General features: G+C 38.8%; 1 protein-coding gene across 1 annotated transcript in view; it reads right to left on the bottom strand.

Moving 5' to 3' along the window:
• Positions 1-22,662, bottom strand: part of cep120 (centrosomal protein 120) — a 76,092-nt gene that overhangs the window by 6,377 nt on the left and 47,053 nt on the right. Inside the window, exons 16-20 of the mRNA XM_080188950.1 lie at positions 19,583-19,675; positions 12,815-12,976; positions 10,416-10,538; positions 6,666-6,764; positions 1,874-2,019 (exon numbers count right to left, since the gene is read on the bottom strand). Coding sequence (XP_080045076.1) covers positions 1,874-2,019; positions 6,666-6,764; positions 10,416-10,538; positions 12,815-12,976; positions 19,583-19,675 — 623 coding nt within the window. The remainder of the gene's footprint in view (positions 1-1,873; positions 2,020-6,665; positions 6,765-10,415; positions 10,539-12,814; positions 12,977-19,582; positions 19,676-22,662) is intronic.

The raw sequence follows: 22,662 nt of genomic DNA, 5'->3' as shown, positions 1-22,662 counted from the left end.
AACAACCCCCCTCTGGCTTCTGGCAGGAAGCCAATTTTGTATCCATTTAGCTACCTCACCCTGGATCCCGTAAGATTTAACCTTATGCAACAACCAACCATGCGGTACATCTTGTCAAAGGCCTTGCTAAAGTCCACATAGACATCACCAACTGCACTGCCCTCATCTACCTTCTTGGTTATCCCTTCAAAAAACTCAATCAAATTTGTGAGACATGATTTTCCATTCAAAGCCATTCTGACTATCTCTAATCAGTCCTTGCGTCTCTAAATGCCTATAGATCCTGTCTCTCAAAATACTTTCCAACAGCTTACCCAACACAGATATGAGGCTTACCGGCCTGTAGTTCCCAGGCTTTTCCCTTTTCCTGTTTGCCACTCTCTAATCTTCAGGCACCCTGCCTGTGGCTATTGATGATTCAAATGTCTCTGCTAGGGGACTCGCAATTTCCTCCCTAGCCTCCCACAATGTCCTGGGATACACTTCATCAGATCCTGGGAATTAATCTAGCTTGATGTGCTTTAAGATTTCCAGCACCTCTTTCTCTGTAATATGTACACTCCTCAAGACATCATTATTGATTTCCTCAAGTTCCCTAACATCCATGTTTTTCTCAACGGTAAATACTGATGAGAAATGTTCATTTAGGATCTCACTGCTCTCTTGTGAATCCACACATAGATGACTTTGTTGATCCTTAAGCGACTCTACTCTTTCTCCAGTTACTCTTTTGGCCTTTATGCATTTGCAGAAGCTTTTTGGATTCTCCTTTGCCTTATCTGCCAACAAATTGAGATGAAAAGCAAATCTTCTTCGTTCAAGTGATATAGGAGTAGTTTGAAATCCACACTGTCAAATGTTTTTGCGCATCTTGCTCAACACTGTGCATGATAACAGCCAATATTTAAACTGGCTACTTATATGTGCAATTTCTACATGAAAATTCAAGTCACTATTAACTAGATTATACCCCTAAGGTGTTCTTTTAAAGAAGTTTAGCAATACATCAATGTCCAACCCTGAGCTGGAATGTTTCCTGTAGTTTACAAAGTATTTATAATTCAAACAAATAAAACTACAGCAGTTACATAATCAATATAGACAGGCAATTATCTCCCAAACACACTGTCTAAAAAGCAGTGGAAATATGGTTCAAGATTTAAGGAGAAATAATGCATCATTTGGCCTCTAAGTGTCACAGACATATCCAAGGAAACAGTATGCACTGCACAAGCTTTACCTTCAGCTAACCCTGCTCTGAATAAATATCTAGTTCAAAATGAGCTTTTTGAAGCAGTTATGGCTTTCATGCAAATTAGTATAAGATATTAACAGGCACAAGGCAATTAAATGCATAAATTTAATTATTATTTTGAGAAAAATGTAAATTTTAATGGTATTATGCTAACGCCCTGATTTTGTATATTCCAGCTTTTCATTTAAGAAAAGGCTAGGATCTCCTCATTGATGAATGAGGATTAGCATTTTCTTTTACATTACAGCGCAGTACAGGCCCGTTGGCCCTTGATGATTACTGGTCTCTCTTTGGCAGTTCACAGTTGCTGAGATTTTAATTTGTACGTTCCCCCTCTTATTCTGATCTGTGACTGTTTAACCTAAGCTGCCAACAAAGCTTTAGGCAACAAAAACATGTGCACACATATAAGATACTCATTATGAACTAGATGCATGAATATACTATCATTTCATTTTCTGAACAATTCAGCACAAAACTTGTCCTCAGTGCATGTTCATGAATATGATTCTCTTTTCTTATCATGCACCTGCATTGGATGCTTTAGATGTTTATCTTAACTTAAAAATAACACAAAACTCTAATTAAATCCTGCTAAGTATTTCTACACTTTGATACCTGTTCAATTCATTCCTAATCTTCTCTAATTCTTGTCGTTCTGTTTTAACTACTTCTTTCTCCTCAGCTGCCAGGTATCGCAGTCTCATATGTTCCAGTTCTTGTTGTTGCTTCTTCAGCCGTGCCATTGCATTTTCTTGCTCCCGCTAAAAAATGCATTAAAAAAATTTTCAGTCAATTAATTATTTTGCAGGTTCTGTTATGCATGAATAATTCCTGAATGATCAACTGGGGTCTAAATTTATTCAACTAGTTTTTTTTTATTGATAAGCAGAACTTTGCACTTATTACTGACTCACCATTGAAATAGACTGGAGCTCCTGCATTGGATTTAACATTCAATTTATTATTCTAATTTGTATTTTATGATTCAAACACTATTAGTCACAAATAATTCTTCACGATGACCAGTTAATTGGATGAAGAATTGGTTTGTCTTGTTCATCCAGATCCCTTAGGCCTAGTAGAGGATGTTGCAATTTTGCTTAGTCACATGATAGAAACTTTCATTGTAAAAACTCATTCAGCAAAATCTGGCCAACAATATTCCTGAAGCAAATTATATTTATTACGATATGAATAGAAGTCTATTTGTACTTCAGACATAAGTGAGTCAGTTCCAAAGTTATTCCACAATTAAAAGTATCTGTTTGGTAAACTGCTGAAAATCTCTGAGGGAATCCTATAGTAATCATGATACACAAGTCCAGCTACTGAATCCAACTAGGCTTTCCTTCAGCAATGAAAATCCTTCACCAAGGCCTGCAAAATACATGATTTTTTTTCCTATGGTGTGCCAAACACATGAATTACAAAATATTGCTTTATGACTTTTAAAGGTGCACTATTTGCTTTATTTGTATTTCTGCTCAAGTATGTGGGTGCGTGAGCACGAGCGCACGTGTCAAGTGAGTGATGTTGCATTGGACTTTCGTGAAGAAACCTCTGTATTTACGTCCACAATAGCTTGCTGCTATTATTAAAATTGACCACATGTATGAGTTAAGAAACATACATGTTTTTCACAAAAACAGAGATTACGGACAGTAAGGGTAGGGAATTAGGGTTTTAGATGGTACACACTGCCACCACTGTGCATCAATGGTGGAGGGAGTGAATCTTTGTGGAAGGGGAACAATCAAGTGGGGTGTTTTGCCCTGGATGGTATCAAGCTTCTTGAGTGTTATTGGAGCTGCACTCACCCAGGCATGTGAAGAGCATCCCAGCACACTCCTGACTTGACTCTTGTAGATGGTAGACAAGATTTGGGGAATGAGTTGATGAGTTACTTGTTACAAGAATTCCCAGCCTCGGATTTGCTCTTTATGCCACATTCTTTATACAGCTAGTCCAGTGGTCAATGGTAATCCCTCAGACGGTGGTGGGAGATTCAATAATGATAATGTCATTGAATATCAAGGATGCTGATTAGATTCTTGGAGGGGCTCATTATCAGGCACTTGCATGACACAAATGTCACTTGCCATGTCAGCCCAAGCCGAGATGTTTTTCACCTCATACTGCAATTGAACATGGACTCCGTCAATATTTCAGGTGTCACACAAGATACTAAACATTATGCAATCCATCTGTGAACAGCCCCACTTGGGAATTTATGATGGAAGGACAGTTATTGATGAAGCAGCTGAAGTTGTTTCGGCCTAGGGAACTACCCTGAGGAAGTCCTGCAGTTATGATCTGGAAGTGAGATAATTGATCTCCAACCATCAAAACCATCTTCCTTTGTGTCAGGTATAAATCCAACTAGCTCTTCAATACTCAAGTAGCATTGAAGTCAAGAAATCAATGCACAGCTAAATATCAATGTCACGTAGTTACCAACTAAACAAATGTTGGATGGTGTAACAGGTCGAAACCTTCAAAATATCCAGCAAGCTGTTGATGACAATAATGACTATGACGATGCAGCAAGACCAAGCCACTGCCATCGTACATACAGTAATTTACTATTGAGAAAAATCGCAAAATGTTAAAATGATTGGAAGTCAACAAAATATCAACTGCTTCAAGCGTGGCACAACTTCATAACATCCTACGTTTAGCAAAGGTAGAGGTTAGAAGTAAATGTGACGAATAAAAAATATCGATTTCAACCAAAAAACAACACTCTGAACATGCACCAGATTGCACACTCCTTCAAGACCACACATGATCTCAGTGGGAACAGCCAAGATGTTTGAAACAATAGACAAGGTCAAAAATAAAGATTTATTCATTCCAAACATGTGGTAGAAATGGTATGTAATTGATGTTAGAAGATATCTGCTTCGTGATGGAAACTAGCCATTGAAATGTTCCATCACCAGGCTTTGAAGTTATTGAATGCATTTACTTAAGTAATATTAACATTTAAAGTAGAGAACTGTCACAAGATGAAAGCAATTTTTTTCCTCACAGGTACCACTACTGAGGTCTCTATCAAGCAAATAAACATCTTTACTTGGAAAACTTGCACATAAATCTGAAGGAGTATTAGGAAACAGGCAGTCATTAGACTAAACACTGGCCACTGCATCTAATTGCTAACATGCAGAAAAAACCTTTGGCAGAACCGAAAAATCTAATAGTTTTCTGAAAATCCAAGTTGTCAAAAGGATAAGACAGCCTAACTGACTTCAAGACAATGATTTTACATAAAACTGAACCTTAAAGTACTTGATAGTGTCACTTACAACAGATCTTTAGCCAAACTTCTCAGAAATTAATCAATTAAATTGTTGACAGCAGAAAAATCTGAAGCAATGAAGAGGTGTGGGTGTTCATAAGAACAGACAAGGCATTCCAGCTACTAGGAATGAATATTGTTACTTTTCAGAAATTGTCATTAGCAAACATTTTTTAAAATGCACTCCAGGAAGAACAATATTAACATAAAGAATTAACATAAATTGCTTAACCTGTATAAAATATAACTTGTCGTCCAAATTGTTTTTTTCAGGCTTGCCGTTAGAACAAGTATGCCTTCACATTGATGACCTGGTACAAAGGAAACCTCAAAAATAACCATATTCAATCTCAAGTATGCTGCAGCTGGATATTGTCATTAACATTTTATTAGGGGGTTTTGATATTTCCTTCTGCATGCAATAGTTTATGGAAATATTTTGACAGAAGACCACAAAGATTTGGGAGCTAAGACACTGGCTGAGATTTTGGACCTACCATGATTCAGTAAGAACGTAATGGTTTGTAGGGAGACAAAAAGGCTAATTATGTTTTGACATTGTTTTTCTAAAAAAACAAAATAGGATTTATAGAACTCAGAGCTCAAGCCAAGTGGGATTCCTGCAGCTGAATAAATCCTCTTATTCAAAGAGAATGAGACAAATGCAAAGTTTGTGGGTCTTTATCCAAAAGATGTCAAACAATTGCCCACGTAGTGTATGCTAATTTCTGTCTGCAGTATTACCATGGTCAGTTGATTCTTTATGAACAAGATGATGATAATGTTGAGAGAGACACTTCAGAAACATGCTCTGCAGAGCCCTCTCATGGTCACTGTACAGTAACAAGTGAAATATCAAAATTGAATGGGAAATGCTGTCACAACTATTTGGGGAACCAAACATGTGCCACGTTAGATTTTCAAATCAGTAGATGTAAACTGAAGTCCTACCTGCCACCGTCTTAACATATGACCTTGAAATTATGCTGTCATGCCTGAGCATTTTTGTCCCTACCTCTCCTAAAGACACAATCATCACTGATCCTTTAAAACTTTGTTCAAGTTAACTGCACATGCAAGAGGCTTGCCTCTTCAAAGTTGATGCCCACTCAGCCAAAAGAGAAGTTAAACAGCTGAACCAATGTAACCATCTTATCATAGAATTCCCACAATGTAGAAGGAGGCCATTTGGCCCATTGAGCCTGCTAACCAGCTACACAGTGTAAATCCACTGACCCCATGAGAGCAGGATATCTTCAGTTGAAAAGGAAAAGTTTTTATAAGATCCATCATGTACTGCAATGTTCAAATATCTTCTTGTTCTTATCAATATGTCGTAATATCCACAAATTAGTTCTTGAATATTTTGGCAGCTATAGGTTCTTAACATTTGCTAAGGAAACAAACTACAATCTCACAAAACATTGTTGCCCAAAAAAACCCTTGCTCCCTTGGGAAATAGCTTAACATCCATGATTTTCATTAAAAACAAATTAACACTACTTTTCTAAAATTTATTAATATAAATTTTTTTTTTAACTATTTCCGTCTGCAGAATACTCACTGCTACCATAAACATCCAGAATACTTCAAGTGAAGGCAAAACCCTTAAGGCCACCTACATTAATGACTTCCTACAGCAGTAATTCAAAATTAAACCTTATACAATGTGCACTTCATAATTATATACAGTAGACATTTACAGTGTAATTGTTAGGTGCAGATCTATTGGGAGCTGAAAAACAGATTGTTTATTTTGTTTGACAGTGCAAAACAATGCAAATATCATTAAAGAAAAGCAAGTTTCCTAACTATTAGTGTTTGCAGGCGCAGGAGTGGGAGAGTGTGGAACACAGCAGTTGCACAAAGGGTGCGAGTGGAAATAGACCAAGCCCACAATAGGGCACATACAAGAGAAATAGCTTGAGAAAGAGATTAGCACTGCATCAATAAGAATGATGTTGATGCTAAAGCAATTGAAACAATTTTGGTGGCAACTTTCCCAATTCAAAGGAACCATTTTTGCTTTGAAATATGGAACCTTGAAGTGATCAACCAAACCACAGCTTGCATCTGTCACCTTTGAAAGAACAAAGAGGACATTACCTGTTTTAATCGTGCTAATTCTTTCAAGGCTCGCCCCCACTGCTGTTTGTAATGCAACTTGGATTTCGTGGCCGATTCCAATTTCCTCTCAAATTCCACCTAATAAAAAAGGTCAACAGTTGAAATTGTAAAGCCAATGTTGTGAGAATACTAAAAAACTATGTCTGTCTTTAGGAAGGAAATCTTAATATTCCACATAAATATTTTGAGGGAATCAGAATTCTGACATAAATAGGGTGAATTTATTTTCTGATCTACTTTGGTATTGCGCCAACTTCAGAAGTAATTAACTTTTTGTTAACTTCAGAAATAAATATTTTAGGGAAGCAACTATAATAAATTCAGGTGCATTTAAACTGTTGATGTTCTGAGTAATCACTTATTTCAAGGGCTTATAAAGTTGTAAAACTGTTAGAAATCCACTAAAATGAGAGCTTCAACAGAAGATAGAAAAGCATTCTAAAATTTTGAATTTATCAAGGCTGGGATTCCTAGACATGATGTGGAGATGCTGGTGTTGGACTGGGGTAAACACAGTAAGTAATAAGTGAGGTGGGACAAATCAATGATTGGCAAATATGGTGATGATCCAAGCACCAGTTTTTTCTCTATTTTCATCTTTGGAGATATTTATGATTTAAAAGTGGGGAGAAATAAATGAAATCTTTGGAACAACTGTCATTTGCTGCACATGAAATATGGCTTGAACAAAACAGCCACTGAAGCCTAAAGGTGGCCAAATAGTTTCCTTAAAATCAAACTTACAAATCTATTGCTTAACGCACATCAAAGTATTTACAGGTACCATGTGTTACAAAGATGGAACATGACACTTATGTGGAAGTCATCAGAACCACAATTATCAGGAAGCAGTCCAAGACTAGTTCAAAGAACAATTCAATTCCTTCTACAAAATGCAAGGTTATAAAAATGTGCAGATAGAAAGCAATTCAGGAATCTCCTTTAAGGCTTGATAATAATTGCACTGTCTCAAAGCAAAAATAAATATAAAAGCAAAATGTAATGGTTTGAAGCTTAATATATCCTTCCAAATCTAGGGAATTTTAATTTCCTGGTCAAAATTTTGGAATTGACAGAAATTAACACATTTTCAATAAGTCTATACAGCGCATAATTGAAGGAGAGCATAAAGGGAAATACTTACAATTTACTCAGATTTCCCTCATTATTTCTCATAGGCAGTAGAGTCTGGTGTTCAGTCTTCAATTTTTATTACAGCAAGACTGGATTGCTGTTCCCTTGTTAGAGTAACATTGTGAATTGTGGCAATGTTTCCTTAAGCAGATCATCGAGCCTTAACTAATTAGCAAGTGAATTGGCTGGTGTAGCTAAATTAAATTTAAATCTCGAATATTGCTGAATACGAGAACATGTCAAAGCTTTTCGTCCTGCACTCATCAGTATGTTTTGCCAGAATACCAATATATGGGAAAAACATGTTATATTGTATGAGAACAGAGAGCTAACTGGTTGGCAAGTGGAGTCTGATTGGTGGAGGTTATGCCAGGGAGGATGCACCAGTTATGGTGACTGACAGTTAACTGCTACGGACTGTTTGAAATTTAAACCGAACAGCTTGATTGGTCAAGGCATTGCCACGTGGAATTAACCAGTTTTGGATATTTAAAATAATGTAATGTCAGCAAAGAACAGGGTCCTAAATATCAAAGTGCTTCCAGTGCAGGCAACTGTGCCAGACTGTAAGCCCGACTGACAATCTTGAATTGGCTGTCAGTGTATTTTTTTTAAAAGCACACGGAATCATTCAGCAAATGCTGTCCAATCACGGAATCATTTCCAATGTTGAACACTGTCTTTACATGGTTGTGTACGGTCTGTACTTTGCCCATTACAAATAGTGGAAGGGACAAGCTGTCTGGCATCTGTAGTCTTTAGGATGTACAGCCTACGTAATAAGCATCGCACTGGCACTGAACTTCATATAAATACATTACTCATTTATGTTATACACAGTATTCTTTTTTGGCTTGACAGCAGCATCCTGTTCGTGGCTTCACCAGTTGCTCCCATTCTTGAGATGCTTTACCCTTGCAGTTTAATTTGAGGTAGACTGGACACATTTCAGGGTCGAAAGTGATGGCCTTGGTCCCATTCATGAGGTTACATTATATACAGTGCAAAATGATCTAATCAGGGTAACCATTATCCCACAGGACAGTTTTGATGCAGATCTATTTCAGCATCAAGTCTGCATAGTAAGCAAATAGGTCATCCCCTGTTTAATCTTGGGCTCCATATATTTTCAAGTCAGAACATAACATGTGTCCAGAATGATACTGAACTTTTGTTGACTTTGCATTGTTCTGAAGATGGCAAAAGTGTACAGCTTCTCATTATCAGAAAGACAGATCACATTAAGGAACAAAATAACAAACAGGAATAGAGAATTTCACATGAGCACAATCCCAAAAAGATTGAGTCAATTATAGCTATTGGCTGAAAGCAAAGGTTGTAGAGAAGAGGGGCCAAAAACACTGGTAAAAGAATCAATAATTAGTGCCCTAAAAAATTTGAGATTACAGAATCCCTACATTACAGGAGACAGCCATTCGGCCCATTGAGTCTGTAGTGACCACAATCCCACCCAGGCTCTATCCTCATAACCCCACACATTTACCCTGCTAAATCCCCAACACAAGAGTCAATGTAGCATGGCCAATCCACCTAACCCGTACATCTTTAGACAATGGGAGGAAACTGGCGGAAACCCACGTAGACCTGGAGGGAATGTGCAAACTCCACAAAGACAATGGCCCGAGGCCAGAATTGAACCCAAGTCCCTGGCACTGTGTTGCCCCCTGAAAAAAATAGGACGGATACAGGGCAGGTTGGGAAATTGACATTTCAATGCTATAAGTCCTTAAAATGATAGGAGCAGATGTGGTGGAATGGAAACTATCCAGGTATCTAAACAGTTAACCACAATTTTGTTTTAAGGGATATGATTTTTTTATGAAGGTGGATTTTTTTTTAAAGTCAAATACACCACATGTTTGAGTCACCTCAAATTTCACACAAGTGGCAGATGCAAAATATGTTTAATAAAGCAAATGCCATAACTTATTGAAATAATGTCAAAACGTATCTGATATGTTATGCAAGAGAAATACGTGATTAAATTTAAACAAAAATCTAACACACCAGAATCATTATTAAATTGCAGCTATTTGGAAGAAAATAGTTACATCAATTGGCTTACATAACAGCTTTGCAAATCCGATATCTGTGAATAACCTACTCCTGAAAAATATTGCAATAATTTCAAAGAAAAAAAGAGTTTTGTGGCTCGAGTTTCATGTTCTTATTGAAAATGAACAATTTGAAAATGGTCACTACCGATTGTACAGCTTCTACTTAAAGTAGTGTGAAATCAGTATCCTTACATTTACCACCCCCCAACCAAAATGTTGTTTCTTTTATTCCTAAGAATTTACATCAATTTGTCTGTAAATTATACTTTGAGATTAAATTTAATGACTAAGAATGAAAGCACAAAATGTCTAATCATTTGCTTGCACTTCAGTTATTTTTCTATCCACCATGTCTCACCAAAAACGGTGTTTTGCTGGAGCAATTTTGTTCAAAGGATTTGAAATTTAAGTTAATCAATCCCATTAAAAAAGAAAACATTGGTTTGCTTTACAGACTTCTCAACTTCAGCCTGTGAATAAAATGACAATACATTGTAGACATCTAATTGTATTCTACCTTTTCAAGAGTTAAAAGATTGATCTCTGACTGAAGTCGAATTTCAGGTTTGCTGCTCTGTTGCTCCTTGTACTGATGGAACTCTTTTTCAAGTTGTTTGTATTTCTGTTCTGCTTCATAGAGCTAGATAGAATTCATGAAAAGAAAAAAAAACTTAAGAAACTAAAGGAAGTAAGCTTATCCTTTAGACACTAAACAGATGCTCAAAATATTCATGTTCAAAAATAAATGGACTTTTAACACAACTAAAGTATATGCAGACTAACAGCAGGGCATCTGAAAACTGATCAAGCTCTGGTTTAAAAATGAATGAATAATTTCATTGTTTACATCCCGCTGACAATGCCAGCGAGGATACAAAGCAGCAACACAACCGCTACCTCTACTGCAGCAGATCATTATTTATCCATCTATTCAGTTAACACTTTGTCGGTTTACACAATATTACCATCATTTTTTTTAAACATTTATGCTGTACAATATCCAAGTACAACTTAATCAAACAGATTAGCTGATATACCGTGAATGCAGATTTCAAAACGTTACTCTTCTGCAAAAACGAAAAACTATTCTTCAGACAACAGTTCAAAAATAATTTAAGAAAAGCATGGTGACTTTATAATTTAATCAATTCCAGAAAAAGAACCTGCTTTTGAACTCTTGGCGGCAGTTAAAAATTAAGCTGCATTTAATGCAGTGCCAAGAGAGAAAAACTTGAGTTGCTGAAAGGACTCTCAAATTAAGCCACAATTGAAATAGATCTGAATATAATCCTAAACAATAGATCATATTAAAGTGTGTCATGGTTGGCATGCTACCCAAAATGTATGCAGCAGAATTCAATTTAATTGTTTAAAAAATATCTTTCTCACAACGGGTGGGCATTGCTGGCCTATTGTTGCCCATCCCTAATTGCCTTTGAGAAAGAAATGAACACAGTCCTGTCCTCATGGAGACAAAGCACCACCCTCACGTTGAGTCCATATGGTATAGGAACACATGCAATGGCATTAGGGAGGGAGTTCCAGGGTTCTGGCCCAGGCAACATGGTTCTAAGTCCAAAAGATGTGCAAGTTGGAGGGAAACCTACGCATTGTGGTGTTTCCATACGTCTGCTGCTCTTGGGGGATGTGCCAGGCCGTGAGGTTACAGGTGGTGGTTGAATACACTTGTGCTGCTATCAATAGCACACAGTGCCTGATGGATGTCCAGTTTTGAGTTGCTATATCGGTTTGAAATCTATCTTATTTCGTAAGGTGGTAGTTCCACAGAACATGATGGAGGGTACCCTAATGTGAAGGCTGGGCTTTGTCTGAGGATTGAGTTTTGTTCACTCCAGCCAACATTCTCTTGAACATATGCATCAGCAACAAGTGAATTTGTGAGGATGAGGTCAAGTATGCTTTTCCTTCTTGTTAGTTCCTTCACCACCTGCTAAGACCCAGTCTAACAGCTACATCCTTCAGGAATCAGGCAGCTGAGTCAGAAATAATGCTATCAAGTCGAGACCCAGAGTATACTCTTAGCCCATGCTACCTTCAGTACTGGATCATCAACTGCGGGAGGATGGCAGATGGTAATCGGAAGGCAATTCCTTGTCCAAGTTGGACTTGATGCCATGAGGTGTCATGGTGTCCACAGTCAATGTTTAGGACTCTCAGGGTAACCTCTTTTGACTGTATCCCACAATGGCCTCACTCCTGGTGTGTCTGCTCTGTTGGTGGAACAGGATATACCCAGGATGGCATGGTGTTGTCTGAAACATTATCTATAGGTATGATTTGATGAGCATGACAATGTCAGGCAGCTGTTTGACTGCACTGTGCACAGTTCTCCCAATTTTGGCACACCATCCTAACTTGGAAATGTATTGCTGTCTCTTCACTGTCAATGGTCAAAATCCTGGAAATTCCTTTCTAACAGCAATTTGGGTGTACCTGCACCATATGGATTTCCACCTGAGCAGGCAGACACACAGCCTCAGGCAGAAACTGAAAGCTGTAACCACACCAATGTTGTACTTTCTCAGTACTGCAATGAGCCAGGAGCCCAGGTTGTGTGCTCACATCATGGAATGGGAATTGAATCCAGACTCGTCTAACTGGCATGAGTGCTACCTCCAAGCCAAGTTGATAATGGACTGGCTGATAAGCAACTGAAACCTTTCAGGAAGAACCGGATAAACAAAGACAAAAGTAACAATGAATTCAATTTTAAAGTGCAAAATGTCAGAAAGTATATCTACCCTGGTACCAAAAATATCTGTAAGTATGATAAAATTCAAATTATATGGATGATTGACAAGATGGACAGACATAATAAAACAAGAATGAATTGATTACGAAGAATTACTATCCCCTTCAAAAGTAATTTTGTCTTCGATTAATCATTTTTCTTACCTGTTGCTGCAAGCGTAACTTATCTTGTTCTACCTGGTTCAACTTCAACTTTTCCAATTCCACCTGGCGGACAGAATCTTCAGTAGAGCGCCTTGTAGTCTCTTGCATTTCGCGCAAGCTCCGATCATGATCATCTTGTAACTCTTTCCTCAGCCTCTGGAGCTTGACACAGGACAAGTTCAAAATTCTTTTGATAACTCTCAGATAACCATAAGATGACCAACAAGGTAATCAAACATTTATGATACAGCAACTATTTTATTAATTCATTTACAAGATGTGGGCACTGCTGAAAGGCAACATTTATTGTCCGTATCAAATATCTTTTAAACGATGGTGCTAACTGCCTTCTTGAACCACTGCAGTCCTTGTAATGAAAGTACTTTCCACAGCACTGTTAGGCAGGGAGTGATAGGACTTTGTCACAAATACTTTTCCAAGTCAGCATGATGCATGATTTGGTTGGGAACAAGAAAGTGGCGTTGTTCCCATGTGCCTGCTGTTCTCATCTTTTGAAGGAAAGATGATGATCATGGTTTCAAGGTGCTGTTGAAGACAATTCAACAAGTTGCTACAATGCATCTTGCGAATGGTACACTCCAGCCATGACGCATCGGCGCTGAAGCAAGTAAAAGTTTAAGTTGGATGGGGTGATCAAGTTGGACACTTTGTACTAGACAGTGCCAAGCTTGAGCATTGTTGTATCTGCAATAATTCAAGCAAGTGGACATCATTTCATCACAATCCTGACTTGTGCTCTGGATATGGTCGGAGGATCTTAGGGATTCAGGAGATAAGTAATTTGCCACAGAATATTCTGATCTGCTTTTGTTTGCATAGCATTTGTGGCTAGGCCAGTTCAGTTTCTGATCAATAGTGACCCCTCACATGTTGATAGTGGGGGAATCTGACAATGGTAATGCTCTTCAATGTTAATGGCACTTCATTAGTACTTTGTTGGGGATGGCCATTGCCTGGCACTGTGATGCACATGTTGTTTGTCATGGATCATCACAAGTCCAATTCTTGCCAAGGTATTGCTGTGTGTGACTGCTTCATTATCTACATAGTTGTGAAAGGAACTGAATGCATAAAATAATCAGTGAACATCTCCACTTCTGACCTTATTATGAAGGGGAGGTCATTAAAGAAGCAGCTGAAGTTGGTTGGGCTAAGAACATCGGCCTGAGGAAGATCTGCAGTGATGTCCTGAAGCTGAGGGGATCGACCTCCAACAACAATAACTGTCTTCCTTTGTACAAGATGCATGTCCGACCAGTGGAAGTTTCCTCCTGACTCCAACTTATTTCAATTTTATTAGGGTTACTTGATGTCACCCTCACCTCTGGAATTCGGGTCTTTGATCCATGTTTGGACCAAGGTTTAACCTGTACTGAAGCCAAAAGGTGCTGTAAAGGAACTGAGCATTAACGAGCAGGTTATTGGTCAGCTGGTGCTGTTTGACAGCACAGTCAATGATCCTTTCGATCACTTTGAAGATGATGGTGAGTAGGTTGATGGGTGATAATTGACTGGTGGGCAGTATATAAAGCTGGGCAAGTATCTACATGTTCATGCATCACCCAGCTGGTTAGGTAATTTGGCTCCACAAACTACAAAGGGATTCAACCTCCAATTGCTGATTGTAAATGTTGTAAATTTATTGGTTAGTACACCCTTTTTCCCCTCCCCAAATAAGACAATGTTACGTAGGAGAAATAGTTTTGAATTGCTCTAAATAGGGCCTCAGAACAGAAAAACAAATAGATTGAATGGTGAAAAAATTAAGAACTAATACTCATTAAACCACAAAGGCTCAACAGAACAAAACATTCCTGGTTAGTTTGTGATTTGCTTGCCTGATGTATTCGAGAATAATGAAGAAAAAAATTCATCAAGTGACTCGGCAATTTTTGTGTCTGCTGATGGGAGGTTAGGAATGCAAATACACCACACTGCATTTAAATATTAGCCTAAAAAAAACAGACAGAATTATGTATCGGACTATTAATGCAGGGAACCAAAAGCTTGGTCAAAGGTTGGTTTTAAGTGTAGGTGGTGTAGTGGTATTGTCACTTGACTGGTAATGCAAAGTCTCAGGATAACACTGTGACGTTCGAATTCCACCACAGCAGAAAACGTAATTTAAATCTGATAAAAATCTCGAATTACAAGTCTAATGAATGACCATGAAACCATTGTTGATTCTTGTAAAAAACCATCTGGTTCACTAATGGCCTTTAGAATCTCTAGACCCACAACAATGTGGCTGATTCTTCACTGCTTTCTGAGATGATGCAGCAAGGGAAATTAGGGATGGGCAACAAATGCTGGATTTGCCAGCAGCACCCATATTGTATGAAAGAATGAAAAGAAAAGGGAGGTGTAGGGAAGAAATTCCAGATCTCAGGTCCTGTGTATGTCAATGGCAAAATAAAATTGGGCTGTGCAAGAAACCAAAATTGGAGAGCAGAGAAGGTGAAGGGTTGCAGAGCTGAATGATTAAGGTATAGGGAATTCATGCGAGGATTTGACAACATGGGTGAAAGTTTAAAATCGAGCCATATAGATTAGTCAGGTTTGCTCAATACATTTGACAATGAAGGCTTACTTTGACTGTAATTTTGCGGATTCTAGGTGCAAATTATAAATGGTAATAAATCAAATTTGATTCTTAATTCATAAAAATTGGAGTGCATATTACATTTTAAAAATTACAGCAATCTGAGCTGGTTATTACAAGACAGTTCACCAAGATAAATGTCAGCATCAGTAACTCTTAGACATAGACACCAGATTGGTTCTTGCCAAGTTCAAGGTCTGGTGGTCTGAGATTAAGCCAGTCTGTTCACAGCTTTAGTGTCACATTTCATACCGAGGTGAATTTCCAACCACATATTCACACATGCTCTAAGAGCTTTCTCATCCTGCTTAACCTTGCTCGACGTTACCAGTCTTAGCTTATCTGCTGTTGAAATCCTCATCAATACCTTTGTGGCCTCCAGACATGACCATTCCCATTCATTCTTTGCTGGTCTCCCATATTCTACACTGTTTTAACTCACAGCAAGTCCTTTTGCCCATCACCCCAATGCTTGCTCACCTTATTGGTTTCAGGTCAAGCCACGTCTTGATTTTAAAATTCTCATCCTTGTTGCCAAATCCCTCCACAGCCTTGCCCCTCCCTATCTCTGCAATCTCCTCCAACCCCATAACTCTCCAAGATATCCAAAACTTTTTTTTTATTATTCATTTGTGGAACATGGGCATTGCTGGCTGGCCAGCATTTACTGCCTATCCTTAGTTGCCCTCACGATGGTGGTGGTGAGTTGCCTTCTTGAAATGCTGCAGTCCACATGCTGTGGGTTGATCCAATAGGAAGGGAATTACAGGATTTTGATAAACACTGAAAAGGGATAGCGATGTATTTCCAAGATACGGTAGTGAGTGGTTTGATGAGGAACTTGAAGATGGTGGTATTTCCAAAAAGGGTGTTGCAGGGACCATTCTCTCATTCCTCCCCTCCCTCCCAGAGTCAGAGTAGAGTTCTCCTTGTCCTCATTTTTCACCCTACCAATTTCCACATTCGAAGGATCGTCCTCCAACATTCCTGCCAACTCCAGCAAGATGCCACTACTCTACACATCTTCCTCCTCACCCCACCATCAGCCTTCTGCAGGGACCATTCCCTCTGGGACACCCTGGTCCACTCCTCCACCACACTTAACACCTCAGCCCATCCTTGGCACCTTCTCATGCAATCGCAGAAGGTGCAAAACCTGCGCCTTTATTTCCTCCCTGCTCAATGTCCCAGGTTGTTAACACCCCTTTCAGGTGAACGAGTGCTTCACATGCACCTCCTTCAATCTGGTCTATTGCATTCACTGCTCCCAATGCAGTCTACTCTACAATCGGAGAGACCAAACTTAGACTACGTGACCACTTTGCTGAACACCTTTGGTTGCATCGCAAGCAGGTCCCTGACCTTCCTGTTGCTTGCCACTTCAACACCCTTACCAGTCCACATGCCCATCCTTAGCCTTTTGCAATGTTTCAGTGAACCCCAAAAGCAAACTGGAGGAACAGCACCTCATCTTCTGATTGGCACTTTATAGCCTTCTGGACTGAATTCTGAGTTCAACAACTTCAGAGCATGAACTCCACCTTCACCTCAATTTCATTTATTTTATTTCATCCTAGTCATCCATTTTATCACCCTTTTTTCTCCTGTCCATTTTTCCATTCCAGCTCTCCTTCTTGCCCCTAACTCCCCCACCACTTTTCAGTGCAACTACCACATTCCTCTGTTCTGCCATTCACACATTCCAATCACTTAATGGATACTCTTAGCATCTTCTGTATCCTCATTTACATTCCCTTTTTCCCATTCCACTACCCTCATAGTATAAAATGTCTGCTGATTCTCTCTTAGTGCTGACGAAGGGTCATCCAGATTCAAAGCGTTGGCTCTATTCTCTCCCCACAGATGCTGTCAGACCTGCAGAGATTTTCCAGCATTTTCTGATTTTGTTGGTGCTACAGAAGTAGCAATTTCAAAGTGGAGAGTTAACTCCACAGGCAGTAAAATCAGAGAGAAAAAAATGTATAACAGTATAATACTGAGAAGAAAGGAGAGACAGTTAACATCAGAACTGCAGCAAGTTGCAGCTATAGTCTCTGAAGAGAAGCAACTATTTTTCCACCTTCACTGAACCAGAAGACGATTTCCCAGACATGGGGACCTTAACCTGGGTTGTGGTAATTATTTGCTGGATTTAGCTCACAGAGTTACTTAATATTGGATAATGTTTGGGAAAAGAGGTGTCTCAAGAGTGCAGGTAAAACATAGGTAGTGGAAACCAAGACATAGTTTCATGTAAAATTGTGTGTGCACAGCCATCGGTATCTTTAAGTGTTGCAGTGTATTACAGTTCTTGTTCTCACGTGTTTTTTTAAAGCTAATAAATATTCTTTATTAACTGTCCATGCCACGACTGTACTGTTTACTCACTGGATTGCACATCTTTCCTAGATAATACCAAAAAACACATACACCACTAAGAACTGGTGTTACCCTTCTGGGTTTTGGGATACCCTCACACATTTAACACCAGAGTGGTTCGTAACAATATCTTAGTGATTTACTAAATAACTGCATCCTGAGAATTACGCTCCAAGGAAAAGCAATATTATTCTGAATGACCTCTATTTTACGGCAGACCTGCTCAACTTAATCAATTTTAACTATATGCAACGTTAAATTGAAATTTTCAAGGTGTTGCAAAATGTTCTGAGTAGAATTTAAAGAGGAGAGGAGTTCGCAGTATCCCACTTACATTTGTGTGGAAATCAATTGCATTAAAAACATTTACAGGTCACTATAATATAAGCAAAATACTGTGGATGGTGGCATCTGAAACAAAAATAGAAAATGCTGGAAAAGCTCAGCATGTCTGACAGCATCTATGGAGAGAGAATAATGTTTCAAGTCTGGGTGACCCTTTGTCAGAGTTGGTCATTATTGGGTAACTTGCTGTGCGCAAACTGACATCCACTTCTGCCAAATAACAAAAATTGACTTTAAAAATAATTCAATGGCCGTGAAGCATTTTGGGACATTGAGAACATGAAAGATGTTTAAATAAGAGTAGATGGTAATGTGGCAGAAATATCACTGGACTAGTAATCCGGAGTCCCAAGGCAATGCTCAGAGAACCTGAGTTCAAATACCATCACAGCAGATGGTCAAACTTGAATTCAATAAAAATTTGGAATTAAAAGACTAACCATGAAATCATTATGTTGACTGTTGTAAAAACCAATGTTCTTCAGGGAAAGAAATCTGCCTGGTCTGGCCTACATGTGACTCTAGGCCCACAGCGTTGTGGTTGACTCTTAAATGGTCCCTGAACTAAAGCAATTAAGGATGAACAATAAACAGAGGCTTTGCCTGCAATGCCCAGATCCCATCAATGAATAAAACAAAAACGTAGCCATGCGGCACCAATATATGCAAGCCCGCAGCACCAACATCTTCACACCACTGACCAGAAGTTTGACTGAATTAATCATTGCAAGGAATTAAAAGGCTGAGACAAGGTGATTCAGCTCCTCACCCCTGAAAGCCACTCCACCAGTCAACAGGCTCAAATTAAAATTGTGATGGAATACTCAACTGTCTGTGTGGCCCAGGCATAACTACTCAAAAAGTTCATCATCCAGGACCGGGCAACTCATTTGATGCCCCATTACCAAAATCAACATCCATCTCTTTCACCACCTGTGGCTGCAACATAGCCTATCTGCAATATATGATGCCATACCTCACCAAGTTCACTTGGCCAGCATCTCTCAATCCCATGCTCTCCACTACGTAGAAGAGCAAAATCATACATTAATGCATAACTCAAAGACGCTCTCCAAGTCATGCACCATCCTGATATGGACATAGATGCTATTTCTCCATTGTTGCATCAGCATCCTTGAATTCTCTACCTAACATCAGCAAGGACAACAGTGATTCAAAAAGGTCCATCACCACCACCTACAGGAGAACAGGAGATGTACAGTAAAAGCTACCTTAACTGAGTGCCTTATTGCCAAGAGCAAAACTTAATTTAAGGCATCAAATTTAGCTGTGACGTTACACTGCATTGAAAGTAAAATGGTCATCCAATATTTATTAAGCATACAGAAAGGTGTCAACTAAAACCAAGATTATATTATTTTGCACCTTCAACATTATAAAAATAAATTTAAAACACTTACCTCCATTTCACCATTAGCAAGTTGCCGCTCTCTTTTTTCCAAATCTACCAATGTTTTTTGTAGTCGTTCCTCAAGTACAGCATATTCAAGAACCTATGAACGAGGGAATAAAATTAAAATGAAGAGCCTTTCCAGTACAGGATAGATGATTTCTAAATTACACAAATGTAATTTTGTAAGACATTGCTGGACAAATGGTTCTCCACTTCTGCATACTCTCTTGAGAAAGAGGAGTCTCACTTAACTTTTTTTTAAGCAATATACCTACTCATAATGCAAACAAATCAAAGGTGAGTGACTGTGTTGAGATCTGTTACAAGAGATCCTAATAATTGTTGATCCTAATAATTGGCATTTTTAGCTTTTTCATCACCTGAACTTGTAACCTGCTTACTACCTTTTCGACAAGGTGTTTTAAATGACAATAATTATGTATTTATGGAGCCCTTCTGTAACACTGGATAGAAATGTCAGTTGTCAAAAATATTTAAAAAGATCCATGATACTGTCCAAGCATTTTATAAAGAGGTGTAAAGCTTATTTAAAAATAATCAATGTTTAAGTGCTCCCTGTCCAAGATGTCAAAAGATTTACAATTTCCTGGCAAAGCTGAGCTCTCCTGAAGGTCCACATCAGTGTCAATAATGCCTTTAATTAACAACGAGCCATGATTGGATCAACACCAGCATAAACCTAAATATTGTAAACATGTCTTTAAAAATGTTACCTAGCCTCAAGTGCTTTTCCAAAGTATTTTGATTTACTTTCTGATTTGAACATTTGCAGTTTTCATTTCTATTTACGAGACAAGCCGAAATTACTCGTTAAAATAACTGCTAACGCAGGTCATATAACTGATCAAATAGAGACAAAATCTAAGGCAGCTTTGCTTCAACTGACCAAATCCCAATATTAAATAAGTTTAAGCTGTTTAGTAGGTTATCGCCATGTTTCCAGAGAACTGAACATGGATGCCACTGATTTAAATGAAAACAAAATGGATTATTTTAAGTATGTTGCTGATAAACCGCACTAAATTTAAAGCATCAAATCTTCTTTTATAATGACAAACATTATTGTGCCTTTCCTCTTGGTCAGGTTCTTATGAATAGCAGCCAGCATTTCTTCTGCATTGGAATCATGGAAGCACAGTTCAATTTGAGTGTGGAGGAAAATCGGATTATTGGGTTTAGTGCTGAAGCACCTGGGTCAATCCAACATTACTATCAGTCCACTGAAGTATAAAATTTCTCTCACACTGATGCGAGATACCAAAGCAATAGCTGCAAACTAGCACTCGTATGCATAACTGGACTTCAACTGCTCACAAATCTTTTCCGCTTAAAACATTTAGGGATTAATGAATTTGAACTTATTTGTCCTTGTTTCTGAATGTAATTAGTATCTTTTCTATGAGGTTAGACTCGCAATTCTGACTTATTCCTCAATATGTACTCACACTTACTGACTGCAGTTACATAGAACACTACAGCACAAACAGGCCCTCCGGCCCACAAGTTGTGCCGATCATATCCATACCTAACCAGGCCATCGAACTATCTGTAACTCCCAATCCCATGAAATCCCATGTACTCATCCATAAGTCTCTTAAAAGACCCCAGCGAGTTCACCTCTACCACCACCGACGGCAGCTGATTCCACTTACTCACCACCCTCTGAGTAAAAAAAAACTTACCCCAACATGCTGTTTCCCATACTTGCTTCCCTTAAACCTGCGCGCTCTTGTAGCGACCATTTCAGCCCTGGGAAACAGCTTCCGAGAATCCACCCTATCTATTCCTCTCAACATTTTATAAACCTCTATCAGGTCACCTCTCAACCTTCGTCTCTCCAAGAAGAGACCTAGCTCCCTCAACCTATCTTCATAAGGCATGCCTCCCCAATGCAGGCAACATCCTTGTAAATCTCCTCTGCACCCTCTCAACAGCTTCCACATCCTTCCTGCAGTGAGGCGACCAGGACTGCGCAAGGTACTCCAAGTAGTTTGTTCATTTCTCAAAACAGTGCAGCACTTGACAATTTTTCTTCACTATTTGGTCAAATGTCTTTCTGTTGTCAACAAATTTCAAGACTGTGAGCGGGATTTTCCGGCCACACATGTCCCGAGACCAGAAACTCCCCACCTGAGATCAATGGACCCCCTAAATTTCTTCTCTGCACGTTCCCGTGGTGGGTGGGACCAGAAAATCTTGCCCTATGATTCAATTATGAAAGTCCAAATCAATTATATAGACTACGAACATAAGTAGAACCAGCACCTATTCCCGCGAGACACTACTTCCAACTCATCTTGAGCATATATCACTTCCTCTAGTTTTATCATTATCAATGTTAATTGATAGAGCAGCTTTATCATTGTAAAGTATTCCAAGTCACTTCACAGGATCATTGGTACAGTACCACATAAGAAGAATTGAGAGTAGATCAACAGAAGCTTACTAATGGGACAAAATTTTTAAAGATGAATCTTAAAGGACGAAAGAGAAGGAGAAGTACCAAAACATTTTGGGAGGGAATTCAAGACTTAGCACCGTGGTAGCTGAGGTGCAGTCATCATGGTAGAGTGATAATAATCAAGGATGCATCTGAGAATGAGAGTCACACAGATATTTGAGGGCTGTAGCAGGTAACAGAGTGAGGGAGACATAAGAATTTGAAAACTGATAAGAATTTTTAAAAATTATGTTGAAGAACCGATAGCAATGAAGGTTAGCAAGTGCAGGGACATAGCTGAATGAAACTTGGTGCAAATTAGAACATTGCCAGTAGAGTTCTGGATAAGCTGCAGTTTAAAGGGTGGGACGAGGGGCTGAATAGACAAGTACTGGAATAGGTAAACCTAAAGTGAAGACTCGGCTGAGGTTTTAAACAGTAGATAAGGGGAGCTAGGTGTGAAGTCAGCCAATGTAGGGAGATGAAGTGAAGTGGTCTTAATGACTCGAAGGCCATGTGGCAGGAAATTGACCAAGGTTGCCAACAATCTGGTTCAGCTTCAGACAGCAGTGAAAGAGAAGAATGGAGTTGGTGTCGAAGGGATCGAGTTAGTAGCAGAGATTAAA

Source organism: Carcharhinus amblyrhynchos, chromosome 5, assembly GCF_965287045.1.
Source record: "Carcharhinus amblyrhynchos chromosome 5, sCarAmb.v2.hapA, whole genome shotgun sequence".
NCBI lineage: Eukaryota > Metazoa > Chordata > Chondrichthyes > Carcharhiniformes > Carcharhinidae > Carcharhinus > Carcharhinus amblyrhynchos.
Note: the sequence above shows the minus strand (reverse complement) of the source record. Positions and strands in the feature narration are given on the sequence as shown.